The 16,860-nt window shown below is 43.5% G+C and overlaps 1 protein-coding gene across 1 annotated transcript; it reads left to right on the plus strand.

Moving 5' to 3' along the window:
- Nucleotides 1–239: 239 nt before the first annotated feature.
- On the plus strand, nt 240–1,244 carry LOC146862337 (olfactory receptor 10A7-like). The gene has a single exon (XM_085643075.1). It carries the CDS (start codon nt 240–242, stop codon nt 1,242–1,244), a length of 1,005 nt encoding a protein of 334 aa, XP_085499201.1.
- The last annotated feature ends 15,616 nt before the right edge of the window (nt 1,245–16,860 follow it).

A 16,860-nucleotide genomic window follows, 5' to 3' on the forward strand; every position in this document is an offset into this window, starting at 1 on the left:
CCTATTTTCTTAAAACACTCTCTAGTTAACTGACACTAATTTCAATAAGAGTCTAATATGACTCTATTCACTGATCGATTTATGTCATAGTGCTGATTATGATTAAAGCTCATTCCTCTTTATAACTTTTTCATAATATTTTAGTTTACCTCTATTATTCCATTAAGCAAGAAATCTGTTTCAGTCTAATTTCTCACATTGATTGCATGTAGTGCTTTAATGAGTCCTTACAATCAACAATGTACTGCTCTGAATTAGATTTTTCTGTTTTCACAGGTCTGAGAACAGGACAGATGGTTCTAGGAGACAGAATGAAAGCTGTGAATGATACCTCTGCGATGGCCTTCCTTCTCATGGGCTTTTCAGATGCCCCTCAGGTCCAGGTCTTCCTCTTTGCACTGTTTATTTTCATGTATGTTCTTGCTGTCACTGGAAACCTCGTCCTCATTTTCCTCATTACTTTTGACCACCATTTGCTACAAGCCCCTATGTATTTATTCCTTAGGAACTTTTGTCTGACAGAGATTGCCTTCATTTCTGTAACAGTACCAAAACTGCTCTCCATATTGATGGATCTTGATGGCTGGATATCCTTTTTGGGCTGTGCCGCACAAATGTACTTCTTTGTGTGTGTGGGAACAATAGAGTGCTTCCTTCTGGCTGTGATGGCATATGACCGATATTTGGCTATTTCTTTACCACTACACTATTCCACTATCATGACTATTAAAAGGTGTCACTGGCTGTCATTTGGCTGCTGCATTGGTGGACTTGTTTTTCCTGTGGCAGAGGTCGCAGTTATTTTTAGTCAATCCTACTGCAGGTCCCATGTGGTGGATCATTTCTTCTGTGATGTAGCACCAGTTCTGTCTCTGGCCTGTGAACCGTTTACCTTGATTCACCTTTTTATCTGGTTCAACTGCTTCTTAATCCTTGTGATTCCTTTTCAGCTTGTCCTTATTTCCTATGTCCGAATCCTTTACATTGTCCTGCGCATCCCCTCGTCTGCCGGAAGGCACAAGGTTTTCTCCACCTGCAGCTCCCACCTCTTATCAGTAAGCCTGTTCTATGGAACAGGTTCAGTCACCTACCTTAGAGCCAGCTTGGGTCAAACTGGCAATATTGATAAATCTATGGCTCTGCTCTATTGCATCATTACACCCATGCTTAATCCACTGATCTATGGCCTGAGGAACAAAGAGGTGAAGAAAGCCTTGTTGAAGGTCACAATTGTAGGTTCATGAATTAGGACAGAGAGTTGTCTAAGATACATTGAGTGTTTTTCTGTTTCACTATGATCAGAGTTGATAGAGAGACTTTGTAAAGCTGAGCAGGAAACGTGACCACTTCATTTATCATTTAGGGCCTGATTTAGAGTTTGGTGGACAGTACTCCATTTCTCAAGAGCAGTGGAGGACATTACTTCTGCCACCCTGATTGTTTGCCATCCCCCAAATTTAGTGATCGCCACTTGCCGATCATGGCAATTCCTTCCGATGTACTAAACGTTTGGTGGAAGAATGCCAATAGTTTAATGGCTGCCAACCAAACATTTAAAAACATTTTATGGTTAAAGAGAAACAAGCAAATTGGGAGTTTGTTATTGAAAAACGAAGCATTTATGACCGCCACATGAGTGGAGTTTTTCCTCTGGATGTTTGGGTCATTCTTTTTTTTTCTGTTTATTATGGCAAGGTTGTACTTGGTGGTGACTAATAGAAAAAAACATTGTGGGTGGTGTACTGCTCTTTCTTTGAGGGCCCCTTCTCCATTGGGCCATCAGAGGAAGTTTTCTATTGATAGTGCCAATAGGGCTTTGACCAACGGAAAGCTAGTGGTCCTTGATGAGAGTTTTAAATAAAGTGCAACAATATAGATTGTAATAATTGTGCAGTATTAACGCGCACGCTTAAATAACAAGAAAATTGCATTTAAAAATCATGCAAAATGTACACAGCTGCCATATCTACACATATTAGGCTTCAAATGGCTAAAGTAGCACTGCAAAAAAGTTTAGTTTACTTAGAAAGACTTAAGCACATGAAAGGTTATTTTTCAAGCAGGAGATTAGAACACAAAACACAAAAATGTAGTTATAACGGAAATGATTAGCTCTTGGCAGTTACATAGAAATGCTTTTCACGATGAAGTTAACAATTTATAAGGTTTCACATATTTCTTCTTAAACTAAGCTCACTGTTAAAAAATATTTGAAATTAGTATTTTTTTATGGAAAACTGTCTAACCATACTGATAGGATGAACATTGTAATGTGAATTGGACCCTTTCAACTAACTTATTTTTCCTTTTCAGTGCATATTTTCCTGAAAAAAATGTTTTTCATTAAAGAGATGCTCCAAACTTTTACATAGCCTATTGTGCAGAATTTCGTTTTGAAAGGATAGAAGGGTACAAGTATATGTGAAAAAAACATGATAGATGGAAAGCTAAATCATGCTCAACATTTATTGCAACATATCCAACTGAGTAAGTGATAGACTATTGCTCTCTCAGTGATATGATGAGGAGTGATCCCTTTCCCTGGAAAACCTCAGACATAGAATGGATGGAAGAAGACTAGAGAGGATACTGCTGTATACTGTCAGAAAATGTACTGCTTATATAAATGTATGTTCCTAAAGTAGGTTACATTACATTCAATTCATTCACCCAAGCCTTCGCCCAGATTCTACTTTGTTATAACACTCTGAGTTTCTTGATCTTCTCTTTATGGGATGTTCTGTCTTGAGATTTTGATATATTGATCTGATTCATTTCTGAAGCTTTATGCTTACTCTTTTTCTCTCTCGATGCAGAGCTCTTCACAGGTCCTAACCGACTCCTTTCTCCCATTTTAGAATAGGGATTCTTACCCTTATGGAAGGCACTATTGCTTTTACTGATATATATGTATATATATATATATTCACTGAAAAAACCATAGGTTTCACACATGTTATAGTTAGCTGGACATTTTACTGATAAAAAACCAATGAAATTCCCCCGTTATAGTTACTGTAGGCAACTATAACTCACGCGACCGCAATCCTCTGCTGATGCTAATACTGTATTTAGACACTTATTTGCCCATGTCTTCTTCCATTAAATTTTAGCTATACATATATTACAAATATTTTTTTTTCATAAAGACACATATGTCATCAGCAGAGGATTACGGTCGCGTGAGTTATAGTTGCCTACAGTAACTATAACGGGGGAATTTCATTGGTTTTTTATCAGTAAAATGTCCAGCTAACTATAACATGTGTGAAACCTATGGTTTTTTCAGTGAATTTGCAAGGTTTTTTAAATGCTAATTCCTAACTATAACGTGTGTGAAACCTATGTTTTTTTCAGTGAATTTGTACGGTTTTTTAAATGCTAAGTTACTTTACGCCATTTGTGGCGTGCGCGCCCACTTAACGCAGTTCGTTCCGTGCACGCACGGTGCGCTTCGCGCACCGTGCGCGCACAGTGAGCACTCGGTGCGCTTCGCGCACCGCGTGCCCACGTTACGCTAGATGGGCCATGAACGCACGATGCGCTTCGCGCACCGTGCGCACATGGAGGACATATGATGAGCATCGTTGTGACAGGTAAAATATATGTTTTGCATTTAGTGTAATAAGCCATGCACTAATGGTGCCATGCGGGCACCATTTGCACACGGGGTGGGGAGAATGTGGATATTTTTTTATTTTTTTATTATTTATTACCGTACGCGTACGGTAAGCGTAATCGGCGAAATTTTCGAAAAAATTAAAATTGCTTTTTTTCACTTGGGGGATCGTTGGGGACACCCTCGACATGGCTTGGTGCATGGGAGCTGTCTAAACAGCCCCTTTTTTAAGTTTTTGCACTTTGAATTTCATCCCCCTGTCAGATTGCGAGTGAGAAAATGGCGGCCGCCGCTTCCTGGTTTCGACCGATTCGAATGTTTACTACGATCTAAGAGCCAATCAGAATCGCGCTCGCGCACGCCACCGTACGCGTATGGTAAGCGCACCGTAAGCGCACCGTAAGCTGGCTCAGATATATATATTGATTTAAAGGCTATTTTCACAGAATCTACTGAACAGATTTACACCAAACCTACAAAAGGCACTTCCTTGACCTGAGGACTACCTCTCTGCCAAATTTCAAGTAATTCTGTTCAGCCGTTCGGGCTGTAGCTGTGTCTAAAGGTCCTATGGAAAAATGCATGGGAAAAACGTGTTTTGGGACCCCCCTTTTATCTCAGCCCCCGCTTGACGAATCCCCCCGAGACTTTCAGGGTAGTAGCGGAGCGTAGCGCCCCACCTATTTTGAAAAATTCGCGAGGATTCGTCAACCGGCGCCAAAGTTATTCAAAATAGAATGTTGCGGATTTCCTATGGAAACGTGGTCCTAACTATAACTACCTACTGGCGACCGCCAGTAGGTAATATATATATATATAAATATATATATATATACATATATATATATATATATATATATAAAAACAAAAGACGAGACACCAGACTTGGAGGCCGCACACGCTGTGTAGTACTTTATTCCTGCAGGCAGCCCTGCTTGACATCGGCAGATGAACAGAAATTTGTTTGCCAGAGTTAAAATCCTGACGCGTTTTGGGCGTCCTTGCCCTTGGTCACAGGAGATCTGGCTGAAGTGCAACCCAAAGCATACCGCAACTCGAAGTCACAAGTTTGTAGTCTCGCCCACTGGGCGTGTCTGCGCATTGCCTCTTGGGACTTGGAGTTCTTTTGTAAGGTAAGTTTTCCAATAATAGCGGTAGTCAGTTACACATTGCGATACTTAACCACAGTGGGTTTCTGTGAAGCTGCGGGGTATAGCAGGACTGTTCTTACCCTGTTGCAGAAACCACAACGCTCCTTATTGCGCTGTACAGTGACGACGCTGGACACCACTTCTTTCGTGGGGGGGCCTGCCGCGACCTTGGGTTGGCCGCAATTAATACAAAAGACGAGACACCAGACTTGGAGGCCGCACACGCTGTGTAGTACTTTATTCCTGCAGGCAGCCCTGCTTGACATCGGCAGATGAACAGAAATTTGTTTGCCAGAGTTAAAATCCTGACGCGTTTCGGGCGTCCTTGCCCTTGGTCACAGGAGATCTGGCTGAAGTGCAACCCAAAGCATACCGCAACTCGAAGTCACAAGTTTGTAGTCTCGCCCACTGGGCGTGTCTGCGCATTGCCTCTTGGGACTTGGAGTTCTTTTGTAAGGTAAGTTTTCCAATAATAGCGGTAGTCAGTTACACATTGCGATACTTAACCACAGTGGGTTTCTGTGAAGCTGCGGGGTATAGCAGGACTGTTCTTACCCTGTTGCAGAAACCACAACGCTCCTTATTGCGGTGTACAGTGACGACGCTGGACACCACAAATTTCTGTTCATCTGCCGATGTCAAGCAGGGCTGCCTGCAGGAATAAAGTACTACACAGCGTGTGCGGCCTCCAAGTCTGGTGTCTCGTCTTTTGTATTAATTGCGGCCAACCCAAGGTCGCGGCAGGCCCCCCCACGAAAGAAGTGGTGTCCAGCGTCGTCACTGTACAGCGCAATAAGGAGCGTTGTGGTTTCTGCAACAGGGTAAGAACAGTCCTGCTATACCCCACAGCTTCACAGAAACCCACTGTGGTTACGTATCGCAATGTGTAACTGACAACCGCTATTATTGGAAAACTTACCTTACAAAAGAACTCCAAGTCCCAAGAGGCAATGCACAGACACGCCCAGTGGGCGAGACTACAAACTTGTGACTTTGAGTTGCGGTATGCTTTGGGTTGCACTTCAGCCAGATCTCCTGTGACCAAGGGCAAGGACGCCCGAAACGCGTCAGGATTTTAAACTCTGGCAAACAAATTTCTGTTCATCTGCCGATGTCAAGCAGGGCTGCCTGCAGGAATAAAGTACTACGCAGCGTGTGCGGCCTCCAAGTCTGGTGTCTCGTCTTTTGTATTAATTGCGGCCAACCCAAGGTCGCGGCAGGCCCCCCCACGAAAGAAGTGGTGTCCAGCATCGTCACTGTACAGCGCAATAAGGAGCGTTGTGGTTTCTGCAACAGGGTAAGAACAGTCCTGCTATACCCCGCAGCTTCACAGAAACCCACTGTGGTTAAGTATCGCAATGTGTAACTGACAACCGCTATTATTGGAAAACTTACCTTACAAAAGAACTCCAAGTCCCAAGAGGCAATGCACAGACACGCCCAGTGGGCGAGACTACAAACTTGTGACTTTGAGTTGCGGTATGCTTTGGGTTGCACTTCAGCCAGATCTCCTGTGACCAAGGGCAAGGACGCCCGAAACGCGTCAGGATTTTAAACTCTGGCAAACAAATTTCTGTTCATCTGCCGATGTCAAGCAGGGCTGCCTGCAGGAATAAAGTACTACACAGCGTGTGCGGCCTCCAAGTCTGGTGTCTCGTCTTTTATATATATATATATATATATATATATTTCAACAACATGGTAGCCCAATGAGCTGCACTCGAACCAGAGAGAAGGTTACCAGCCTTAATCACGGTATGTACAAGAAGGTTCGCCAGTGTAATGAACAGCCCTTCCTTCGCCTGACGCGTTTCGATGGACTTTCACCATCTCTTCAGAGGCGTTTAGGAAAGGTACGCGCTTGGCGGGCAACTACTTCCTTTCGTGATGTCACGACAAGTGTCTTATGGGAGTCGTAGTGCCGTAATTATTTCCAACCTTAATAACGGTGCGCTGATTCCTGTAAAAAATACAGCCCAAACGTGAGCCCCAGCTTGCCTGCCAGTCCTTAGTCCAGGCTCTCTGTTCCACTTTGAGAGTGGTATATCCTCTCCCGTGGCCCCCTGGGAATCATGGGGTGGTGCAGACTCGGCAGATGGGCGTCCGCCTCAAAATTTCAACAACATGGTAGCCCCATGAGCTGCACTCGAACCAGAGAGAAGGTTACCAGCCTTAATCACGGTATGGACAAGAAGGTTCGCCAGTGTAATGAACAGCCCTTCCTTCGCCTGACGCGTTTCGATGGACTTTCACCATCTCTTCAGAGGCGTTTAGGAAAGGTACGCGCTTGGCGGGCAACTACTTCCTTTCGTGATGTCACGACAAGTGTCTTATGGGAGTCGTAGTGCCGTAATTATTTCCAACCTTAATAACGGTGCGCTGATTCCTGTAAAAAATACAGCCCAAACGTGAGCCCCAGCTTGCCTGCCAGTCCTTAGTCCAGGCTCTCTGTTCCACTTTGAGAGTGGTATATCCTCTCCCGTGGCCCCCTGGGAATCATGGGGTGGTGCAGACTCGGCAGATGGGCGTCCGCCTCAAAATTTCAACAACATGGTAGCCCCATGAGCTGCACTCGAACCAGAGAGAAGGTTACCAGCCTTAATCACGGTATGGACAAGAAGGTTCGCCAGTGTAATGAACAGCCCTTCCTTCGCCTGACGCGTTTTGATGGACTTTCACCATCTCTTCAGAGGCGTTTAGGAAAGGTACGCGCTTGGCGGGCAACTACTTCCTTTCGTGATGTCACGACAAGTGTCTTATGGGAGTCGTAGTGCCGTAATTATTTCCAACCTTAATAACGGTGCGCTGATTCCTGTAAAAAATACAGCCCAAACGTGAGCCCCAGCTTGCCTGCCAGTCCTTAGTCCAGGCTCTCTGTTCCACTTTGAGAGTGGTATATCCTCTCCCGTGGCCCCCTGGGAATCATGGGGTGGTGCAGACTCGGCAGATGGGCGTCCGCCTCAAAATTTCAACAACATGGTAGCCCCATGAGCTGCACTCGAACCATATATACATATATATATATATATATATATATATATATATATATATATATATATATATATATATACATATATATCAGTAAAAGCAATCGCCAGTAGATAGTTATAGTTACAACCTAGTTTCCATAGGAAATCTCAAAATTCTATTTTGAATAACTTTGCGCCGGTTGACGAATCCTCGCGAAATTTTTAAAACTAATGGGGCGCTCCGTTCAGCTCCTACCCTGAAAGTCTCGGGGTGATTCGTCAAGCGGGGGCCGAGAAAAAGGGGGGGTCCCTGCCGTGCGCGAGCGCAATTCTGATTGGTTGTTAGATGTCGGTAAACATTCGAATCGGTCGAAACCAGGAAGTGTCGGCCGCCATTTTGTCTCTCGCAGTCTGAGGGGGTGAAAAACAAAGGTGGAGAACGGGATTAGGGGGCAGAGTGGACAGTTCCTGACCCCCTAGCCTTGGTCAGGGGGTCACAGAAGGACCCCCAAGGGAGAAAAAAACAATTTTTTATTTTTTTTTAAATCGCGAGGTGCGCGCACCCTGCGCGCACTGCGAACCGTGGGTGCTCGGTGCGCAAAGCGCACCGAGCGCCCATAGAGCGCGCACGGTGCGCGCACGGTGAAAAACCTGAAAAAAAAAAAACATAACTTAACATTTAAAAAAACGTACAAATTCACTGAAAAAACCATAGGTTTCACACACGTTATAGTTACGAATTAGCATTTAAAAAACCTTGCAAATTCACTTAAAAAACCATAGGTTTCACACATGTTATAGTTAGCTGGACATTTCACTCGTAAAAAACCAATGAAATTCCCCCGTTATAGTTACTGCAGGCAACTATAACTCACGCGACCGCAATCCTCTGCTGATGACGTCAGATATTACATCACTGATGACATATGTGTCTTTCTGAAAAATAAATATTTGTAATATATGTATAGCTAAAGATTAATGGAAGAAGACATGGGTAAATAAGTGTCTAAATACAGTGATGTAATATCTGACGTCATCAGCAGAGGAATGCGGTTGCGTGAGTTATAGTTGCCTGCAGTAACTATAACGGGGGAATTTCATTGGTTTTTTACGAGTGAAATGTCCAGCTAACTATAACATGTGTGAAACCTATGGTTTTTTAAGTGAATATATATATATATATATATATATATATATATATATATATATATATATATATGAATTACACTCCATATACCGCTACAGCTTCTGGCGTTGGACACCAATGGAGGACGGACCACAGATAAGTGCAAAATTTGTTTATTTGTGCCGTTCCCTTGCACCCTCTCACTCGCCTGACGCGTTTCGATCCTCTAGGGATCTTGATCACATGACGCGCTATTCAGTGCTTGATAGGTTTAAATACTTTTTGTTACATTATTTTTGTTTTTAAAGTGACAAGTGCAATTTAGACACCTCGTGTTACAAACCATAGACATAGATAACATGTTCGTCTCAATGTAAAACAAGAAACTTCAGGGTAAAAACAATATATGTTTAAATACATTATTAAAACTTTAAAATAGTTTCCCTTGGTTTCTGACATACAGTACATAGGACTAGGGATAATGATGTTAACCCTAAACCTTGTTAAGTAGCTGCCATTACTTTGTGCAAATGTACAATTGGTAGATAGTATACACTGTTTTTGAGAGTCCAGGTTTAAATACCATGACATGTTTCATAGTTATACTGCTTGAATGATGTCAGTTATAACTGTTAGTGCATATCAATTTGGTACATGTTATCCTCTGGTTCAATAAAGTGCAAATTACTTATTAGTGCAAAGTGCAATGTGCTAGTGTTAAAAACAAAACCAGCATACAAAGTTCTAAAAAAGACTATACTAAAACACCGTGTAAAATTTGTAAATGGGATTGCTGAGAGTGCAACACCCTAATCTGATGACTTGTATAAAACAGGATAATTTGTGTCTTTCTTAATGTTGTCCAATTATTGTATCTGTTGGACTTATTGGTCGTTAATTTCTATTGGTGTCAATGCTGCATCAAGGCCTCATCATATCAGATGCTATAAATACGTATACAGATCTTCTGTTTGATTGAGCCCCCCTGGGTGCTTGGTGTCGAGATTTAAGATATATCTAGTCTCAAGTTGGCGCAAAGCCCGTACATGATCTCCACCTCTCTTTTTATTCTGCACACAGTCAATCAGAAAATATCCTAAGAGAGTGGAATCTGATTTGTGGTGTTCGGCAAAATGTCGCGCCACCGGCTAAGACTGATCCTGATTCAAAATTGCTCTAATGTGCTGGAGTACCCGTTTGTGGCCCTGTAGTATGGTGCTACCTACATATTGAAGACCACATGGGCACTCCAGCACATAGACCACATGGGTCATTTTGCATGTTAGGGCTTTTTTGATAGGATTCTCAACTGAATTGAAAGGGGTTTTATAAAAAGTAGTGTTGACGCCATGTTGGCACGCTTTACATGTTTTACATTTGAAAAACCCGTGGCGTTGACTCAACCAGGTGCCTTTCCCTACACTTTCCAAATCATTGCACACCAAAGTATCTTTCGTGGAGGGTGCTCTACTGTAGGTTATGGTGACATTTTTGGGTAGTTTATGTCCAATCACCGGATCCCCCAGTAGAATGGGCCAATTTCTGTTTATGATTTTTTTGTTTGATGTTTTTACTTTGTTTATTGTACCCAAATATAAACCTGAACGACTCTTCTGTTTCTTTCTTTTTAGTCGCTGATTTACTTTGTTCACTTAAAAGTGTATCTCGACTTGTCTGATTACTTTTCTGTATAGCATCTGTTACACATTTGAGTGAATATCCACGAGCTAAAAATCTGGCTTTGCTGGATGCCTGCGCTATCTCCAAATCACTTTTATTACTGCATATTCTTTTTAGTCGTATCATCTCTCCATATGGAATACTTTGAATGAGATGATCCGGGTATGCACTGCTCGCATGTAGCACCGAGTTGCCCGCAGTAGGTTTTCTATGCAATGTAGTATGTATTTGATCATTGCTAATATAAACCTCAACGTTCAAGAAATTAACAGATGTAGTGCTAATAGAAGCAGTAAAATGAAGATTCAATTTGTTAGTATTCAAGTTCTGAACAAATGTCTCTGCTTCGCTGATCGATCCCTACCAAACCACAAAGAGATCATCTATATATCTCAGCCATTTTTTAACATTCATAGTTATATTATTTGAGAATTCTTTGATGAGGACCAGCTCTTCCCACCATCCCATATGTAGGCAGGCATAGCTCGGTGAGAAACTGGCCCCCATCGCTACTCCACGTTGTTGTTGGTACACAATATTCTCAAACATAAACAAATTGTTGTACAAGCAAAATTCCACCATGTTGACCAACATTGTGCTATGCTGGTCAAATTCAGGGCCTCTGCGTGAAAGGTAGTGACCTAATGCCTTGAGCCCATCCTGGTGCTTGATGGAAGTATATAGAGAGGTGACATCTAATATATATATATGATATTAAATTACTTATAGATGAACTTGTTGAGGACCGATAAAGATGAGATATTAAAAAAAAAAGGCCATTTAAACTTCTCCCAACTCTCTTCATTGACTCACAAACATTATTGATAACATAACTGTTGACATTTTGCTGATTTGATTTTTCTCTTCTCACCAAGGTCTATCGGCTTGACCGAGCAAGAATTAAAATATACCGTATTCCCCCCCAGCAAACATGGAGCAGAGATATGGTTTATGCTGAGAAGAGAAACTATAAATAACGACTCTGAGCTAGATAATTGTCCATGCCTCATTGCCCACAGCCCAGAATCTGAAGACTGACGGTGCGATTTTCAAAGGCAGTTGCTGTATTTGAGGCATGAGTATCAATAGGTTTACGTGTCGTGAATATTAATCAGTGTTGTGTTTATTGGAGAGACATTGGTGTATGTGTGTTGGATGAAACTGGTGATGTTTATGTGCTTTGTGGGAAACAAGTTGAAAAGGTTATCGGGCTTGACGTAGCCTAAGATCCTGGGATAGATAGATAAATAGACATTGAAAAGTGTAGAGTAGTAGAATATACTATATGGTTTTCTTTACTGCAAGAGATTTGTGGTGTAGGTCGTGAGGCACTGTCGACTACGTAATTGAGACAGGGACTTAATGATTTGCTGTGATAGTACTAAAATTTATTGGTGTTAGTAAAACTGACCTTCGCAAAGTGAAGCTGCATTAATTAGGGTGATTTTCCGCTGGTCAAGACTACATTCATGTATGTGGAAACTCTTTTTGGTGAATAAAGTCAGAGGGTTTTGAAAACATAAAATGCCGATTGTTGAATTGTATTCAATTTCCTTAGAAGAGCAATCAAAGTTTTTTTTAATTCGCATTTATTGAAGTTTAGAAAATTGTGTGTTTGCGAGAAATTGTAAAGGAGGGAGGACTGCTGCGAAAAGTGAGATCATACTTCATAGTGTTCCTTGTTGTGATTGGTTGGTTAGTGTACTGTAACGCTGCTGTTTGCTAGTTATGAAACAGAGTGCAGTGCTGTTATTAGTCAGATTGTTGTGTGAGTGCTTCATTGAGATGGTTTAGTGAGTCTTCAATTATTAAAGCCTTAACAGGATAGGAGACAATATATCTGACATCTACGGGAAAGAATCAAAACATTTGGTTTTTGAATTTTGTTGTTTGCCATTTTCTGAATAATCTTAAAGCATGACATTATTAAATAGTGTTAAGAAGTTTGTGAAAGGTGATGTGACAATTCCAGTACGGCAAGGTGAAGACGCACCTCCTGAGGAGATGCTTGCACATTATATGACAATGAATGCAGGATTACGCATGTTTATGGCTTAATCAGTGGTGCAAGATCACTGAGAATGAGAGCACCTTTGAGTTTTTCCACAATATGGTATATTTGAACTGAGAGTTATTGAAAGATTGAGGTATAAACTGTATGAAATGAAACCACCTTCTAGACCTGCACAGTATAAGGCATTAAACATTTGGGAGAAAACAGCACATGCTAAAGAGAGGGTGAAATACCAGAATAAAACCAGAAAAGTAGTGAGTAAATATGTAGATGCTCAATGGGATGAGCAACAACAGAAATGGAAGAAAGCTATAGCGAAGGTACTAGGCTATATCCAGCCATTACTGCTGATAAACCTGAGAAGCCGAAAAAGAATAAGACACGGGGAAAAAATAATGGGAAAGATGCAAAGAAATCAAAAACTGAGAGTGATTCAGGGCATAAACTTATGGATGCATTGTTAGCTGTGCCTCCACCACCTTCTGTGGCCCCTTTTAATAAATGTTGAGGGAAAACAACAGTGGCTACACCCCCTGTTGATCCGAATTTGGTTTCAATTGAAAGACCATTACACTTAACATAGCCCATGTAGAGCCTGCTATAGCCAGCATTGTGCCATAATGAATTGAGACTGCTCCTACAGTGATGCCTTCAGGTGCTACTACACAGATTGTAATTGTACCAGTACCTATGACTAGGGTTGTGACAGCACAACCATTGGAGATTTGCACAGCTACTAATATAATTCCCGGACCCGTAGCTCAAGGAGCTTGCTGGAGAACACCTGTGATGGGGTTTATCTCGACATCACAGAATTCTCAAATTGTTACTTCGACGCCAGCGCAAACAGTTCAGACATTAAGAGAAGGGAGAAGGTGTTACCTTACGACACCAAAGAAACAGGGTGAGATCACTTTGCTCGAAGAGATTATTTCCCCTATGGTTTGAAGAGATGATAGTGGATAAAAAGACAGTCAGATTATCATTGCTCATAAAACAGAGAAGGAGAGACCATCGAATGTCCTAAGATTAGAAAGAGAATTATAAAACATAATCAGCGGTTCTTTGGAATTTGATTAATTGAATCAGTACCAAGAGAAAGTACTCATATACTTTTGCAAAGACATTACCAGACATGCTGCAGTCACACATGAGTGATGACAGATTTGTCCAGGAAATATGTTGATATTTCAAAAAGTGTTCCATTTCAGAAACGTTTTAGGGTACAATTAGATGATGAGTCTATTAAGACAGTGCATTCTTCAGAAATGTGATTACACATCACTGAATTAATAAAATGCATCCGTAGATGGGGTGATTTTGAGAAACGGGAAAATAAATGGGTAAAGAAAATGGAAAAGAAAAAGAGGCAATCGGGTAGATGAAAAAAATAAATCACAGATAGGTTCCCTGGATGAAGGACAAGCTTTGGCCTATCCTTTGGGAGAAATATAAGTAAGAGCATATGTTCATGTGCCTAGGAGCAGAGGGGATCTTGCAGCATTTATGATCAATTTTCCAAAATTATGAGACAGACTCGTGCAGTGGTAAACACAGGTTGACAGATTTCTTAAAATGTCAAAAGTGCTGTGGATTGGTTTGAATACTCTCTGTGACATTGTAGTGCCAAATGATTTGTGGGCTGAATGTGAAGTTGCTGTAAAGTGGCCGAGTGCTGAGCAAACAAGAGATGCTTGCACGAATGCACCATCTCCTGAGGTAATGGAAAAATTCAAAGCAGTGATTACATTTGTGAAAAGCAAGGTTCTGCCAAAGGATACTGATTGGATAAAGATTAAAAGAACTTCACAAGAGCCAAAAGAATCAGTGCAGGATTATTATTAGTGTCTGCTTCAGGTGTTTCAATAGCACAGTGGAAGGGAGTATCCTAAACCTAGTGATATGAATTTTTTTGTGTCTAAATTTGTGATTGGGTTAAGACCGGAGAACAGTACATACATACAGCACAGTGTGATTTGTTGGCAGACAAAATTGTTAGATGAAATACTGAGATATGCAAATTAATGCAGTGATGAACAAGAAATGGAGCAGAAAAAAAATAACTTCATGTTAGCTCAGACAAAGCTTGCTCAAAGGTTTCAAGAATCAGAATCAGCAATTTACAAGAAATGCTGATGGTATACAAGGTGTGGGTTTACAAGCTGGAGTACAAACTATGCAAGGAGGGTTTGTTCCACAGGGTAGAGTTCTTCTGGTTGATCCATATTGTGGTTTAGGCATTGCAACTCTGAAGAAAATGATCCCTTGTCACCTTTGTAACGAAATCAGGCATTGAAAGAGGGAGTGTGGGTTTAATCCAGATAAAATAAATGGAAAACTTGCAAAACAGTGCAAGGAGAAAAGCAAATGCAGAATCTACCCGTTCAACAAATTCAGATGCCAATGCAAAAAATGGTCTCAATGATTCCAGTTCCAAATTGCCAAATGTTCCCTCAAAATGTGGGAAGGCCCAGATTTAATATAAATTAGAAGCCTAAAGTGAATATAAATCCATTTCAAAACCAGAATGCATTTCAACAATTCCCAATGTAAACTAATGACAGTTTGGGTTCCGACAATTCCCAATGATGGTGAATTTCAAAAACAGAGGTTGCATCATCGATTGGGGGACTTTGCTGGCGCCCTGCCTTACCTGCGTTGCTGCCGCCGCTCCTGGGCCCTTCACGCTGCGTGTCTCCCCCGCCGCCGCCGCCACTACACCTTGCGGCCGAGAGCGGGGGGAGACTACAGCTCCCAGGCGCCTTAGCGCCCGTTGACGACACCCACGTGCCCGGAGGCGCACAAAAGAACGCGGCTCCCTCGGGGGAGCGGGAATTTAAAAAACAGAGGCTTGCATCATCAATTGGGGGACTTTGCTGGCACCCTGCCTTACCTGCGTTGCTGCCGCCGCTCCTGGGCCCTTCACGCTGCATGTCTCCCCCGCCGCCGCCGCCACTACACCTTGCGGCCGAGAGCGGGGGAAGACTACAGCTCCCAGGCGCCTTAGCGCCCGTTGACGACACCCACGCGCCCGGAGGCGCACAAAAGAACGCGGCTCCCTCGGGGGAGCGGGAATTTCAAAAACAGAGGCTTGCATCATCGATTGGGGGACTTTGCTGGCGCCCTGCCTTACCTGCGTTGCTGCCGCCGCTCCTGGGCCCTTCATGCTGCGTGTCTCCCCCGCCTCCGCCGCCACTACACCTTGTGGCCGAGAGCGGGGGAAGACTACAGCTCCCAGGCGCCCGTTGACAACACCCACGCGCCCGGAGGCGCACAAAAGAACGCGGCTTCCTAGGGGGAGCGGGAATTTCAAAAACAGAGGCTTGCATCATCGATTGGGGGACTTTGCTGGCGCCCTGCCTTACCTGCGTTGCTGCCGCCGCTCCTGGGCCCTTCACGCTGTGTGTCTCCCCCGCTGCCGCCGCCACTACACCTTGCGGCCGAGAGCGGGGGGAGACTACAGCTCCCAGGCGCCTTAGCGCCCGTTGACGACACCCACGCGCCCGGATGCGCACAAAAGAACGCGGCTCCCTCGGGGGGGCGGGAATTTCAAAAACAGAGGCTTGCATCATCGATTGGGGGACTTTGCTGGTGCCCTGCCTTACCTGCGTTGCTGCCGCCGCTCCTGGGCCCTTCACACTGCGTGTCTCCACCGCCGTCGACGCCACTACATCTTGCGGCCGAGAGCGGGGGGATACTACAGCTCCCAGGCACCTTAGCGCCCGTTGACGACACCCACGCGCCCGGAGGCGCACAAAAGAACGCGGCTCCCTCGGGGGAGCGGGAATTTCAAAAACAGAGGCTTGCATCATCGATTGGGGGACTTTGCTGGCGCCCTGCCTTACCTGCGTTGCTGCCGCCGCTCCTGGGCCCTTCACGCTGCGTGTCTTCCCCGCCACCACTACACCTTGCGGCTGAGAGCGGGGGGAGACTACAGCTCCCAGGTGCCTTAGCGCCCGTTGACGACACCCACGTGCCCGGAGGTGCACAAAAGAACACGGCTCACTCTGCGTCGCGGGACGCGCGCGGGCGGCACCAGGGCTAAGCCCGGGCAAAGGGCGGGCCCTCTGAGGCCCTCAGAGGACCAAGGAGACCGGACTGGGCCACTTCCCATTCTGCTGCACCAGGACGTTACCCGTACTTGATCTTGCCCACATTGATTAGTAAGTTGACTGGATTATACGAACATTGACATATGCGATTTTACGCGTTATAGTTGTTGCCTACCATTTATTCTATACGCATTTGTTGCTCTGTTGTCTTGGGTAAACGCATCAACTGTAACACTTATCATGAGTCTG

This window comes from Triturus cristatus, chromosome 2_2, assembly GCF_964204655.1.
Source record: "Triturus cristatus chromosome 2_2, aTriCri1.1, whole genome shotgun sequence".
NCBI lineage: Eukaryota > Metazoa > Chordata > Amphibia > Caudata > Salamandridae > Triturus > Triturus cristatus.

What these genes read in the sequence shown, in the direction of transcription:
- LOC146862337 (XM_085643075.1), top strand. Translation starts at nt 240, where the DNA reads ATGTACTGCTCTGAATTAGATTTTTCTGTTTTCACAGGTCTGAGAACA.